This window comes from Falco punctatus (genome assembly GCF_963210335.1).
Source record: "Falco punctatus genome assembly, chromosome: 2".
Classification (NCBI taxonomy): domain Eukaryota; kingdom Metazoa; phylum Chordata; class Aves; order Falconiformes; family Falconidae; genus Falco; species Falco punctatus.
In genome coordinates, this window is record NC_137581.1 from 3261090 (window position 1) to 3276285 (window position 15196).

General features: G+C 48.3%; 1 protein-coding gene across 6 annotated transcripts in view; it reads right to left on the bottom strand.

The window, feature by feature from the left end:
• Positions 1-15196, bottom strand: part of MAP6 (microtubule associated protein 6) — a 56976-nt gene that overhangs the window by 11836 nt on the left and 29944 nt on the right. The window contains exons 2-5 of one of the 6 annotated variants that reach the window (XR_013926176.1): positions 14465-14678; positions 12356-12552; positions 3703-5856; positions 237-3588 (exon numbers count right to left, since the gene is read on the bottom strand). Coding sequence is in view for 4 of the 6 variants with exons in the window: in XM_080376221.1 (XP_080232347.1) it covers positions 5805-5856; positions 12356-12552; positions 14465-14678 (463 nt within the window). In the remaining 2 variants the exon portion in view is untranslated. Of the gene's footprint in view, positions 1-236; positions 5857-6070; positions 12553-14464; positions 14679-15196 lie in introns of those variants that run through there. The other 5 variants (XR_013926177.1, XM_080376221.1, XM_080376220.1 and 2 more) reach the window with 5 other exon arrangements.

The following is a 15196-nucleotide window of genomic DNA, read 5'->3' on the forward strand; positions in this document are numbered from 1 at the left end:
GTGATGATGGCACCAAGGCGTTGGATGCCTGCTAGGATCAGCTCTGGGGCCAGCTCTGTACCTGGGGTAGTCTTGGGTGGGAGCGTAAGAGAACAGAACCTGGGAGTTAGGGTAGATGCTGCCAGGAGAAGCTCTGGACAGGTGCTGGAGGGAAGGTCAGGTCTTTTTGAAGTGCAGAGGGAGAGATGGGAAGGGAAAATCTGTAGGGGATGAGGGAATCAATCTTTGTTAAGAGAAAGAGCAGGAGGATCTCCAGGGATGAGGAGAGATGTGTGATGGATGGGGAGGGATCTGTGAGGCTGCAGAAAGCAGATGGAGAGGTGGGAGAAACCTGCTCAGCTTTAAAATGGACAACTTTTCACAGTGGTTGCATTAGGGGAGTGTGGAGATCCCTGTTCGTTCCCCAGCCTCATGTTGGCTTTGTGTAGAGAATGGTTCCAGCCTGCAAGTTAAAGGAGGGAAGGAGAGGCTGACACCACGGCCAGGACAGGTGCTAGTTACCTTGCTCCATGAAACCAGCCCAACGCAGACACAAATGTAACCATCTCTGTATGAGAGGCTCACGGGGCAGTCCCACGTGGAGAGGCCTGGCAGGACTGGTCTCGCTGAAATACTCACCCTTGTCCTGCCCTTTGTGCTTACAGTGAAGAGACATTTGCTGCCAGAAGCTGTTGGCAGAGGCTGGTATCCTCAGTGCAGGAAAACTGCCAAGTCCTTCCAACCTACCAGTTCCTATGGGAATGAGGTGAGCACCGTAAATCAAGGGATCAGAGGAAAATGCAAGGCAGGTCCTCTTTGAAAAGATGCCCCGCTGTGAGGACAGATCAGGTCCATGCTGCTCATGTACAGACACCTGCTAGGACAGGACCTGTTGCCTGGTCTCTGGAGAAGGCTGGAGATGCCTGCACATCCTTGCCAGTGGAGAGCATGCCCAAGGTAGCTGACATGTGCAGGCTGAGCAGGTTGAAGGCTACTAGCAGCTACTCCTCTGCCAAGCCACCCCTCTAAGCACGTCTTCACATTTGATCTAGTAAGGGAGGAGGCAGAGGCTGTGAGCTCAGGTCTTCCTGTGCCAACATGTATGTGATGATCCAAGTTGTAGGTGGGTCAACACCAGACTAATCACACCTCTTCCTTGGTGTCCAACCCTGCCCTTGCTGCTGCCCTGCATTTCAGAATAGAGCTCGAAAGCCAAAAGTCATCTCTTGCTGGAGCAACATAAACTGTTTGAAATCACCCTGCAACAACACTTCCCTTAGCTCCTGCTAGAGTCACCAGAAGAATTAACCCTTGAATTCTTGAGTCTTGATGTGGCACCTCTCTGTCAAAGCAACCAAAAAAGCTGGTGCAGGCAGTGCATGGGTGGACACTTCATTTTAATCTGTCAGCTCTTTCCTTTTGAGTGTGTGCATCCTTCAGCCATGTATTGCAGACTGGCTATGACCCAGCCTCCTGGAGGAGAAAGCATCTGTGTCCCATCCCCACTCCCTGGCTTCCTCTTTGCATTGCATACAGGCAATTGTGTGATTGTCCGTCCCAGTAAAGCTCATTCCAAACCTGTTTTAAACTGGAAGGAGTGTGAGGGGGAGGTAATTACATTATTTTCCTCAGGAACTGGTATCCAGGGACAACACATTGCACAGCCTCCCACCAGGAGGAGAATGGCCCTGGCTGCTCTCTGCAGGGCTGCACAGCAAGGTCTGGCCCTGGCTACCAGCCTTGGGAGGAGCGAGCTGGGAGGGTGCAAACTGGAGGGTTGAAAGGAAAGCCTAATCCTGAAACGTAACAAGTCCCAACACACAAGCAGCAACATTTACAAATTATCTTCGCCATAGCCAAGTGAGGAGGAAAGAGTTTGGAGATCTTTGCCCTCACAAGGGCTGCCAGTGGCAAACTGTTGGGTTAATTATGTGATGTATCAAGGTGAAAAAATGCAGAAGATATTAATTGGAGGTGACAGATCATTACTCAGATTACATCTGAGAGAGGGAGATGCAGAAAGAGTATGAAATTCAACAGGGGCTTGTATCCCAGAGGCAGCACATGGTGTCTGGAAATAACCAGTGGATGACCACCATAAGCACATGTAGCACAGTCTCCTCTTCGCTGGTCCTGGTATAACAACAGGGAGCTGGGGTCTTGTGACCTGAGGTCTAAATTTGCCTCTGACAGTGACAGGCTCCAGCAACGTTATCCCATTCTTCACAAATGTGGAGGACCTGCTTGCAGCTCATCCCTGTCCTTCTGTGATTCAGGTCTTAATGCTTTGGTGGTCTCATATCAAAAAGACCTCAAGATGTTTATCTGCTTCTGCACAATTATCTTCGTTCAAAGCAGTTTAACTACTGGGGAGCTGTTATGAGACCGTATTGACAGATCCAACTCCAGGCACATGGAAAGTTAAAAGTTGCCTTCAAGAGAAGGTAGAAGCAGCAGGAATTCTCTACTGATGGCTCAGAAACAGCAAAATAGTCCCAGGCACGCAGAGCTGTTAAGTTCGGTGCTGAAGGGCCATTTTTTAAAAAAGAATCACAAGAAATCTGTCCTTTCTTTCCCAGAGAATTTAGGTGAGGTGACGGCTCTCCTCTGTGGAGGACCTGACCTTCTGGTTACAGCCCTCACCCAGGAGGACACTGGCAGGTTCATGTTCCTCAGAAGATACAGACTCATCAATTCCTGGGCAAATGCAATTAACAATTAGGTTGCAGGATATAGCGAGTCACTTCTCCCTTCTGAATGCTTTACTGCCCTTTGTGCACTGAAGTGTGCTGTCTGAGATAATAGTAACAAAAAACCAAGTTGTCTTTGCCCTGAAAAATGGCCTTAATGTTGTACTTGGTAAGTTACATTCCTTGGAAAAGGCAACAGCATCAAATAGTGGGGCTAATGCTGTAAGATAAAGCAGAGAAATGAAGCATTTCAGCCTGTGTCTGTACCTAAGCAAGCAGAGGTGTTGCTATCCCTTGCATAGGTTGGGTGGCCCCTGGAAATGTGCGCCAGTCCGGGGCTAGCAAGGGCTGCAGGGGAAGAAAGTGTCTGGTTGTGAAACCTGACCTGAGGTAGGTATGAGGTAAGCAACAAGGAGCTCAGCACTTCAGAGTTTAAACAAATGCCCACCGACAAAGCAGCAGATATACACGCTCTTCCAAAGCTCTGCTAGCAGAAGTGTAGATGTTAGAAGACTTCAATGTCAGCTATGGACCTCAGTGGCATGCAGGAACCTTGTCCTGAATACTATTCAGTTCCTAAAACTGTGCAGCTGAGATGTTTGGCTGCTGGTTTAGGTTGTTCCAGAGCTTTTGCACTCCTGGGAGTCTAGAGTTTGGAGGAGGAGGCAGAAGCACTGTGAAAGCATGGCAGGTGGGAGCAGGTGAGGTGGCACACAGGAAAGGATGAGGGCATTACCTACACTAAGGGATCCTCTTTCCCACTGCCTCTTTCCAGCATCTACACTGGAATCCTTAGAGCCTGCAGATGCCAAGCAGAACAGAGTGGCAGGTCTCGCTTGTCCTAGATGAAATCTCCAGATTCCTCACTGAGGATAGGAGCTCTCCACACACTTCATCTCTTCTTTCTGCTCTTGCACACCTAAGGACAGGAACAGGCACTGAAGTAAGCCAAGGGGACTAAGCACTGCTTGATCCTTCTCCCACCCATGTCCACCAACCAGCTTCAGTTTGGCCTTGAGTTAGGACTACAGACCTAAGTTCCGCAGATGGCCCATGACATCAGACTGATGGCCGTACCGTGAGCTCTGCTGCTCACTCAGCATGGTAAGAAGTCTCCTTTGCTTCTGGCAAGGTGGTGTAACACCACTGGCAGTGGGGGTCACTGTGAGGGTAGAGGAACTGAGATGCTCCTGCAGCTTTCCTTGTGTGTATGGAGCACCTGGGAAGAAGCATCATCTCCATGTGCACTGATAGCTCCAGCCAGCACAATCCAAACTAGCACTTTCAGGCAATAAATTAGGACAAGGAGGCAGCAAGGAGCCACCTGGGACTTAGTCACAATTGGGTCCCTGCTGTACTCAGGTTGCAGGGACCTGAGTATGGGCAGATTTAGTCCTAGCCTGGGATGAAGGAAGCAGATGTTCAGGGCACCTTCTGGACTACAAGAAGGCTCCTGGGCATCCATCTCTGAAACATGTCCTGCTGCTAAGCCAGCTTCTGCTTCTTCCCCTGAGAGGTGCATCTGCTTGGATTTCCACTGACACGCTTCTGCACACTGTTTTCTGTATTGCACCAGGAAACACAGCTCCTTTACCATTGGCTGCTTCTGCTCTGGGCTACAAGATCTCTCCTTCATTCTCCTCAGTGGCTGCATTTGTTCAGCCACCTGTCAGCCCAGGACATCTCTGCATGAAGCTGGAGAAAAGCCAACCTCTTTACCAGACGCACCAGAATTGCAAAGGACAGAAGGTCATGCAGCTCTGAATAGGCTGGGCTCCTATACAGACAACTAAACTTGTCTCTGTGGCTGTAAAAAAGAAAGAATGAAGGTACGGGGGAACAAAAACACTAGCAGAGTCATCCCAAAAGATCATGGATAGAGCTAGGACAGCAAGACTGACTGCTCAGTTGGTCATGAGGACAGACACACAGTACACTTGCAGACACATCTACTGAAGCCACACCAAGAAAGGAGAAAGGGCAATTGGTAGGTGAAGTATTATTTATTCTAAGCAGTGAGCGTTATCACATAGTAAAGACAAAGAAAAAGGCTTACAGTCCGAGAGACAGGACATGAGACAGTAACTTGAGGAAGATGGGAAGGAGAAGGTTCCTGGCAGAGCTGATTATTTAGGATGACATGGAAGGGAAAGGTGCTGGAGGGGGAGAAGTGGGAAAAGACGAAGGGTTGGAGAAGCAGCTGTGGGACAGACAAAGAAAAGCTGGCAGGGATGATGGAGGGAAAATGATTTTGAAGGCAAGAAGGAATAGCAGCACTGTGGGCAGATGGGGTCTGGTGGGGTGGTAAGAACATGGAAGGGCATGGGAAGTAGCCAACAGTGACAAAGAAGTCCGATCAGCAATGACATTTGGGGAGAGGGGAGGGAGCAGTGGCAATGGTGGCAAGCAAGGACATCCACTGTCCTGTGACTCCAAAATACTATTTCAGTAAAGGTGCCTTGCTGGCTTGTGTCCCTGCTGTTAAATCTCTTGGCTTCAAGCAAGGTGGCCACTGCTGAAGTGGTCCTCAGTTGGGTACTAAATCCTGAATCAGGCCAAGGAGCAGGTCAGTCCAGTGACCAGGGAGTACTCTCAGGATTTCCCTATCTTGACCATCAAGTGCTCCTGGGTGCTGTTTAATTGCAGGAGACAGACCTATTTGCCACAGCCATCATGTGGTGAGATCCCCTCCATTACATGCCATGCAAGGTGCTCCTCACCCTTTGCTGTGACCCAGCTCTCCAGATCTCCCTCAGAGTCAGGCAGGGCACACAGGTCTCTGGCTCCACAAGAAGATACAGGAAGACCCAACTTTGCTCAGGGGCCTGAGGTTGCTGCATGTCTCAGGCTGGTTGGGGTGGGAAGTGGGCAGGTAACAACAAGAAGGGGTTCAGAAATATTTCCCCCTTTCCATCTTCCACACCATTGAACTGCCAACATTGAACGAACAGTTATGATTCCTCAGTGCTCTCATGTATTGCTAAGATCTGTCACTACTCTTCATCCATCATTTTTCTGGCACATGGTCCTTGCCATTGGTTTCCATGGAGCAGACTTCCTGCAGGGAAAGCTGGCACTTTAGAAAGCATAAAGACGCCTTCAATCCATTAGCAGGCTTCTCTTTTATCCTTGGGTTCACATCCCCGCCACATGACAGTCCTGATTAGGCAGCTGTTTCCAAGGCACCCTGCAACAGAAATTAAGACTGTTTACAAACAATCCATAGTTCATGATAACCCACCAGTCCTGAAGTACTCAGAGCTGTGTTATCCCTCATCACAGATCTCTGAGCTCGTAAGTAGACCCAGTGGCATTACTGGAATTGCTCCCAACCCAGAAAGCTCATGTGAATATGGACAAATGGAAGTGGGATGTCGAATCCCCAACTGGATCAAACTTACCGTGACAGCTGGAACCAGGGAGAGCTGAAGCCCATGTCTGAACCATCACAGTATTTTCGAGCTGTGCAAAAGATACTGTTCTTAGTGCTGAACATGGCCATGTCATCATGTTCATACTAGGCAGCTCCTCTTCTTTATTTGACGTTGCTGTTGGGGATGGTGGTTATTCCTTGGATGCTGGGAGGTACCAGCTATGGCAGATACATCTTCTTAGGAAGTCCCTTTCTCTCCTGCACTGGCACATCTCTATATAAATCCCAAACCCAAAGGATGTTGTGACATAAGAGGTTGCATTTGTATAAGGGCTGACATGTCAGCTGATGAAATATCTGTACTCATCCTTTGACCTGGCTTTACCAGTCAGGGATGTAATAATGGTAACTGAGGTTTTCAAAGGAAGCTCAGAGATTCAGAGTGGCTTAATTAGTAAATCTCAGTCCTGTGTCCAAGCCACTTAAGCTTCCATCTGATGCAGGGAACGGGATGGAGAGCATCAGGCAGGAACCTCTTCATCCACCCACGCATAAGGCTCCCGGGAGGTGTGCTGGAGCCCTCAGCACGCCATGTATTTGAAAGTGACTGATTAAAATCGGAAACACACAGGCCACTCCTCATGGGGCTGCTCACACTGTGCAGTTGTTAAAGCAGCATCTCTGCAAAGCTGCACTCAGATGCTCTGTTATCAAGAACTTGAGAAGCAGACTTGACTCTTTAAATTCAACATGCCAATATTCTCTCCCACTTCCTTGTCCCCTCACCCAGACACCAACATTGACAATTTGGACTATTTTTACTCCAGCCAGTGCCTCCACACTAAATGCTCTTGTAAGACAAAGCATTTAATTTTCAGCAACCCACCTCCAGTGCTTTGCACAGACATCATTCTCAAAACAGCCCTTGGTAAGAGGTGGGCAGTGCCAGTCAGTAATGACTTGGCAAAGATGAAGGAGTGAGTCAGCAGCAGGGGGTTCAGACAGTGATGGTTAAAGACCAAATAGTCCAGGTCCCCATGCCTGTCATCAGGCCAGTAGGTCCTACTGTCACTTAAAAATGCACCCTGCCCCTTTGGGTGTTTAGGCTTTGCAACGCTGAGCGAGTTCAGAGAGCAACAGGCAGCAAAGGCATGTTTTCCAGCACTGAGTGTGGGTAGCTGGGTGGCACCAGATGGATGACCCATCCATGCTGCAGCACGGAAAAGACCCTGTATCATTGTGTCATGGGCAAAACATTTTGTTGGCCAACATGGATTGTCATAGGTAAGCCCCCATCAATGACCAGTCTTTTAACAATGAACATTTTCTCCAATACCAACTGTGGAAGGGTGAAATGAAAAATCCCTGGACCTACAGCTCAGCTAAAACACTTTAAAGGTCATATAGTTATGTGTGATCGATGAATGGATGAAGCTGGTGGGGAAGGGAGAGGGAAGGCAGGGTGATACAGCAGGATATCAGAAAGCAGCAATGTTATTAGCACGTAGTCACAGATAGAATACTTCAAGAAGTGATCTGTAGACCAGGCAAGGATGAGAAGTAGCACCCAGAAACTGTAAGGCAGGAAAGAGCTGGTGCTTCACGGAAGTCAGCAGAGCTGTGTTGGAGGAGAGATTTCAAAATAAAACCCCAGTACAGACAAATCTCTCCAGGTTGGTGGGGATGTTATTGGAATATCCATTAAAAGAGAAAACATGATTAAAAATAAAAATTGCAGGTAGGATCTTACAGGCTAATTAAAAGAAAAAAGAGGTGAAGCTAAGATCAGGGTTCACCATTTAAAATAAAATTGTGCCTCTAGCTCTGCTTTCTTCTCAACCATCACCTTCTCCAGATAGACAATGCTTTCATTAATATAAAATGAGCACTTTGCATTTCCACGGACACTGCCAAGCGCCTGTTCAATGGTGGCCAGGCTTGCAGCACACTAAAAGTGCTCGACCCAAGAATCTGCCACCTCTTTCAATGAGGATTTATAGCCCCTCAACCCCTCTCACGGGCCTTTCAGGTGGTTTGGGCCAGAGCAAAAGCTATAGGCAGTTGGAAAAGGGTCTGTAATTAAGTGACTTCATACACATCCCCTCCCCTCCCTCCAACTCTTGATGGGGCTCAGTTTCTGCTCCCTGATCCAGTGCAACGTGGACACGAGCAAGGTGCAGCAGCAGCCTGCATGCAGGGCACTCACCAGGGACCCTCTGCTCAAGACACTGTACACATAGAAAAGAAAAGCAAACTACCTGCTCCGTCCACATGACTTCACTGTCCATCTTCACATTTGCAAATGCTTAGCTTTCCCATCAGGCTAGTCTGAGGTTAGCAGCCATCTAAAGGGAGTCAGACTGTGACAGCTCAGTTGTCCCTACGGCAGGCATGGAAGTGGCAGCTCTAAGCAACACAAATCTGATTATGGTTGGAAAGGTGTTTCACTCAACTGTGCTTCTTATCGAGAAAACAAGATCAAGGAGGTGGTATTCGTCTTTAGCATTTATTTATCATTGGAAAAGAAACCCTTTGAGCAAGCAAAGATCACAAGCACGTCACAATCAATTGGCTATACATTAACGTGTGTGTGTGTGTGTGTGTGTGATGCTCATTAGAACAGCAAGAATTAAAAAGCACCACAAGGAGGTGTGCTTAACACATTACAAGAGACAATCTGTGATATGCAACCAAACCCAGGCCACAAAATATTAATTAGACACTTCCTATCTGCCTCCAAGAGGCAAGAGTTTGTGGAATTCATGGCAGCCATATTTTCACACTGGATGCGTTGCAAATGAAGAAGCATGTGATCGGTGTGCAAAGCAGTCAGAAAACAGGAGCTCAGTCAGCAATTAGCACCATTTTGCAGAAAGGAGTAACAGTACAATACAGTGAAAATGAGAAAGCAAGCAATAGACAGCATAGGAACTTTCACAGGGTAAAAAGCAAAACATTTTTTTTTCTTTTTACAAGGAAAGCAAAACAAACATTACAAATTAGCAGTGAAACAGCATCTGCATTGTGGTAACTGGAAGCACAGAACAGCAGAGCACTCTTTCCCAGTGGGATTGACAAGCTCAGAATCCAAAGTGAACATGAAAGGGCAGAGATTTGGTCTCCTTTCTGATAAACCTGAGTGGGTCAGATGGGCATAAAGTCTGTGGAAGGTGGAGCAATGCAGGATTTCACCCTGAGGCCTGACTCTGCTGCAGTTCCTGGCATTCAGTGTGATGCTAAACTGTGTGCTTGGGTGTAGGCTGAGGAAATGGTGCGCAGGGAGCCCAGGATAGGACTGATATCCCTACTTTGCTCCTGTCTGAGAGGGAGGTCCCCAGGCCCTGCCAGTCTCCCAGGCTCTTTCTGCAAAGATCGAAACCTTCCAAGGATCATTCATCCTACCCAAAGAGAGGTGTCCAAAATCGGTAGCTCAATGGCCCTTGGAAAGTTCCTTCACTAGAGAGGGAACTTAAGACTATGGGCTAGCACTTCATACCTAGATTTGGAATTAGATGCCACCAAAAACTTCATGTATTAAGGAAAAATAAGGCCATATCCTGATCACTCACTGAGCATGGCTCATTCAAACACTGTGATGGAAGCTCTTCATTGAGAAGAAGCAATCCTGAAGCCCTGGGTGATGAGCGGTTCATCCAGAGTCATGGAGATGCTTGGATTAGGTGGTCTGAGCACCTCAATGATGTTCCTTGGGCAAAATTTGGTTACCCTTGAAGTCGAGGGCTAAATTCCCATTGAATTCAAGGTGAAATGGTGGCAAGTGTAGTGTCTCTTTCAATGTGGAACTTAGGGCCAAAAATAATAGGGAGAAAGGGCATGGTCTTTCCTTAGGTACAGTGAGATCGGTGTGTTGGGTTACTGGTAACTGTCTGCATGCCTTCCTGACATGTTCTGCCTGCTGTGACATGTTATCTTCACGGCTGTTACTATATCCAGCCATAGGAAAGGACATCACTGAGGAGTGTGAAGATGCATGAAGCACCTAAATGCCAAGGAATCACATCAGGTCTTGGAACCTCAGGCTTCTCTGGCCAGTTGTCCCTTGTGCAACGGGGTGGGAAGAGCCACGAGCAGCACTCCGCTCCGCCAGCTCAATGCAAGCTGCTCTGGAGACAGAGCTGAGCTCTGCACTTGAGCAGTGCTGCAGGGGCTTCTGAGTGCTCAGGAAAGCAATGGTCAATATGGACAGGTCAGCGTCTCCATGGAGCATGCACATCAAAAAATGCACTACATTTGCAAAGATTTCCACAGTTTTACTTCCTGGAGGATTTCCCTGGTTTCCTCCTAAACATCGGAGGTTTAAATATATATATTTCTATATATTAATATGTATTTTCCACATACACAACCTGACTAGCTCATAGCACACAGTTCTAACACAGCTAAGCTTGGAAATACACCACTGATTTCAGAACACTACACTTACTTATACTCAAAGGTTTAGGCTGTTAGGCAAACAGGACACATCACACAATACACTGAACTTGGCATTTATTCATTACTAAGGCCAGCAAATGTCACTATATGTATACCACAGAGCTTTCCTCCTCTTTGGAAACTTTCTCTCAGCCTTGTAGCCCACCACTCATTTATGTTTCCAAAAGACCCAATTCTACTGGGGTGAGACCCCCAAAATAGGACTCCTCATCCTCCCAGCCCACCATCCCTTTTTCCGTTAGATGGTTTCACATCTCTAAAATACCCTAGCAGCAAGACTTCCCTCATTCGAACACCTCTACAGCAACACAGTTCTGATACTCTCCTCTTACACCACCATGCTTCCCAGCTCTCTCTTCGTTCTTCCCAACTGTCTGTTCTCTGAAAGTTTCAAGCCTGACTGCATGTTAGGATAGAAAGAGTGAACTGCAAAAATAAAGGAGAACCCTGCATCTTGACTTGCAGCTGCTCTGCTACAGAAGAGTTTTAACAGTTCAGTTTGGTGGTATCAAGATTAATCCTTACGTATTTAGGACCCAATCCAGAAATCAGGCACATAAATTCGGATCGGGACCATACCTCTCCCAGCTCCCATTGACTTAGTGACTCAGATTCTGGGGTATGCAATGCCAGTCTGTTGGGCCAGTTCATACTTGCTCACAAATGGTCCCACTGTGTTTACAGCTTTCAAACTGGTCTTGCTGGGCTTGGGGATTTCTGAGAGTAAGAGCACAGTACATAGGATTGAAACCCTGAGATCTTGCCTGGAGGGAGTCTAGGGATCCCAGCAACTGGTTTATGGCCCTCTTAGAATGCTTATGAGCCAACATGAACTCCAACAGCTGGCAGAGTCAAAACAACGGGGGCTGACAGCTCTAGCCAACCTTGGTGGCTCACTTCCTTCTACCCCGTGGAAGGTCAAGTCTGCAAACTAAACCCCTTTACAAAATCTAGCTCTGTCTACTGGCACCCCAGAAGTGAAGAAAGTAGACCAAGATCCAAAACAAACCAGGAATAACTAAAAAGATCCGTAACCTCAGGGAAACAATAGCGAAGAACAGCCTGCTGATAACCTAGTCTGACCTGCCACATGCTTGGGAAGTCTTCACTGCTCTCTGCGTCTTCCCCCACTCTTTTTTTTAAATCAAGGACTTCAAGTGGTGTTGATGGGTGAAGCTGCCTTGATGCAATTAGATCTATCCCCCAGCTACCCTGGGGGAGGATTTGGCCCTTCAATTGCACGGGATCTCCTTTCCCAGTGCTTCTTGGAGCAAAAGTCCCACCAGTGTCAACAGGGGAAGTTGCTCTTGGCCACACCACTGATTCCAGTGGATTTACATCAGATCCACAGCACCATGAATGAACCTCTGATCCTCTCTGCCTCAAAAACCTTTCACCTGCTGACACCAGTGGGAGATGACCAAACAACGGCCAACCCCAAAAGGGCCTCGTGGGATGAGAGCACAGCCCCTCCACAGCTCAGCGTGCACTCCATGCCATCGAAGTGTTTAAAGACCAAGCCCAAGGGAAGGGACAGGCTGTTGGACACAATCATGGTTGATCCATCACCTTCATCTCCTATGACCCGCCCTGTGCATTCCCACATCCCTTACTCTGTGCAGAGCCGTGTTGTGCAGGCAAAGCAGAACAATCTGACCTCAGAAACAAGGATTCCCTAATCCTCCTTGGAAATAAAACAGAAAAGCTTCTAATAGAATCAGAACAAAAAGCAGATTAGAAGCCTCTAATTAATTTTGTGGCCTTTATTTAATCAAAGGAGAAAGAAAAAAAAAAAGGAAGAAAAGAAGAAAGAAAGGGGGGAAAAACGAGAAAGAAAGGAAAGTGCAGTGACATTTACTCTTTTGCCTCAGCCAGTTTATTGTTCATCTCTTTACTTTTCTCCTTGTCCTCTGGCTTTGCTGTGTTGGAGGTCTCGGCGCTCTTTTTCTTGGCAGCCCGGCCAGATGCAATCTGCTTGTCTTTGGCCTTTTTCAGGGGTTTATGGCTTGTTGTGGTCTTTTTTGGTTTGGGAGGCTTTACGCTAGGCTTTTCCACCTGCATGGAGGGCAATGTGCAAAACAACACCACAAAGACGGGGGGAGAGAGAGAGAAAGAGACACAAGGACAGGTGGAAAACAGGATTTAGATCAGAAACAGCATGAATGTTACTTATCTACTCAGCTATGCCCTGCCACAAAGGGAGGGGAACAGCTGGGTGCATGCTGAGCTGCAAATGGCCAAATCCTTTCATGGTGTTGATGCCCTCAAGTCACGTGCCCCTGCAGCCAGCAAAGCCCACTGTCTCCCCATCAAGACACAGTAAGGTAAACGGCAGAGGGAGTATTATCAGTCATTTATTTTATCAATCCCTTCATCTTCCTCTGACTTCAGGAGGGACCTTGCAAGCCCACAGGGGATTGTCTCTCTCTGGATTCAAAGCAGAGAAATGGTGCTCAGGACAAAGAGGCTGCTATAAATCCCGCCCCCCCCCCCCCCCCCCCCCTTGTACAACCTGGTTCCTCAGTCTACTTGTCCCTTAACAGATTTCCACAATGAAGGAAAATTACTTGGGGATAGCTGGGGTGCAGGACACCGACTAGCACCTGAGCACAGTCCACAAAAGTGTCTTGCATCCACCTGTGTCTACAGTCCCTAAAATAGGGAGGACATCTTTGAAATTAAGGAGGAACAGAAACCTTCAGCTCCTCCGTGCTGGCCCTGCCATCCTTCTGACACCTCACAAAACTAAGCACTGATAAAGCCTGGGAAGGACTAATAGTTCTAGGTTTAAAACTGCACAGACTGACTCCTTTTATATGCATATCCTCTGCTGCTCCTAGAAAACAAGGCTAGAAGAAATGCCCAGGCCTTTCTCGACACACGTCCTCGATCCGATCAAAGGCAAAAGTGCTTACTGTCAAAATCTGTGGAGCGCTCCAAATTAATTGCAGGTGAAGATTTGGCTCTTACCATATTGCTCCTGATATTAAGTGTAATGTGGGGTGCCTACAGTTTTGGAGGAAGAGAAACCTGTCCTAGGAAATGACAATGCAAAAACCTCTTCATCTGGGTCCTGCCCTCACTTTTTTTGGTTTGATGTAGGGCACTATTGTGCCTCAAGTGCATCAACCTGTACTAAAGCCCACAGAATCACAGAATGGCTTGGGCTGGAAGGGACCTTCAAGGTATCTAGTTTCAACCTCCACCCTCCCTGCCCCGGGCAGGGCCCCCTCCCCCCAGCCCAGGCTGCTCCCAGCCCCGTCCAGCCTGGCCTTGAGCCCTGCCAGGGATGGGGCACCCACAGCTGCTCTGGGCAGCCTGGGCCAGCGCCTCGCCGCCCTCACGGGGAAGGGTTTCTTCCTCACGTCCAACCGAAATCTCCCCTCTCTCAGCTTCAAGCCATTCCCCCCTGTCCCACTGCTCCCTGCCCTTGCCCAAAGCCCCTCCCCAGCTTTCCTGTCGGCCCCTCCAGGCACTGGGAGCTGCTCTAAGGTCTCCCCGGAGCCTTCTCCTCCCCAGGCTGCACAGCCCCAGCTCTCCCAGCCTGTCCCCACAGCAGAGGGGCTCCAGCCCTCTGACCAGCTCCGTGGCCTCCGACGGGCCCGCCCCAACAGGTCCGTGTCCTTCTGATGCTGAGGACCCCCGAGCTGGACGCAGCGCTGTGGGGGGGTCTCAGCAGAGGGGAGCAGAGGGGCAGAGCCCCCTCCCTCGCCCTGCCGGCCACGCTGCTGGGGATGCACCCAGGGTGTGGGTGGCTTTCTGGGTGTGAGCGCACATTGCTGGGTCATGACCAGCTTTTCATCCACCACCATATCCAAGGTGGATCCCCAGATGCAGCCAGTGGTCAGAAATGAAGATGCCGCATAAAGGGAATGACAGCAGGCAGGATTCAGCCCAGCCTTACTGTGTTGGACATGTCCCACCAGGAACAGTGATGGCACCGAGTCACTTCTGCCACCTTTCTCACCTTTGGCGGTTCTTTGTAGGGTTCGCTGTAGAGAGTGCGTATCCTTCTGCGTTCCAGGAATTTGTTATCAGCTGGAGCAGGCTTACTGGTTTCCCCCTTGAACTGAGCGCTGTAACTGGTTTCATGGATCATCTTCTCCTCTGGTGGCTTGTACTGGGCCTTTGCTTTTATAGCTTTCACAGGCTTGACGTCTACCCAGGGTCTGAACTCATTTCTGAAAATCAAAAAAAAATAAGGGATTCAGGAATTAAACCAACAGAAGAATAGTGGTAAGGTGGGAATGGAAATCCCCCATTCTCACCAAGGTCTATTTGGAAAGGCTTGTGCCTCTATCCAGTCAGGTTTACAAAGAAACCGGCTCCCAACAGCTCATTTACCTCATCCAAAACCCATTGACACACTAGGATTAGTTCAAATTAAAATTAATTCTATTAAAATCAGCCAGTCCTGAGCACTAGAGAACCTGCTAGTTGCATGGCAATTGTCAGGTACCCTCTGCAAATCTGGCCTCAGATGTGACTGCAATGCTTTTTTTTTGAAAACAGGTACTTTTTTTGTCTCTCCAGCTTCACCTCTACACCGAAAACACCTGCAAGCAGTTCCTGACTCTTGCAATTAGGGTGGAAAAGACTATTTAGAAAGGAATACCAAAATTCAAGTTCTCTAACTCAACACAGGACGGACACTTCTCAGCAAACTTCCCTGCAGGCAAGTGAGCTGGGTGATTCAGAA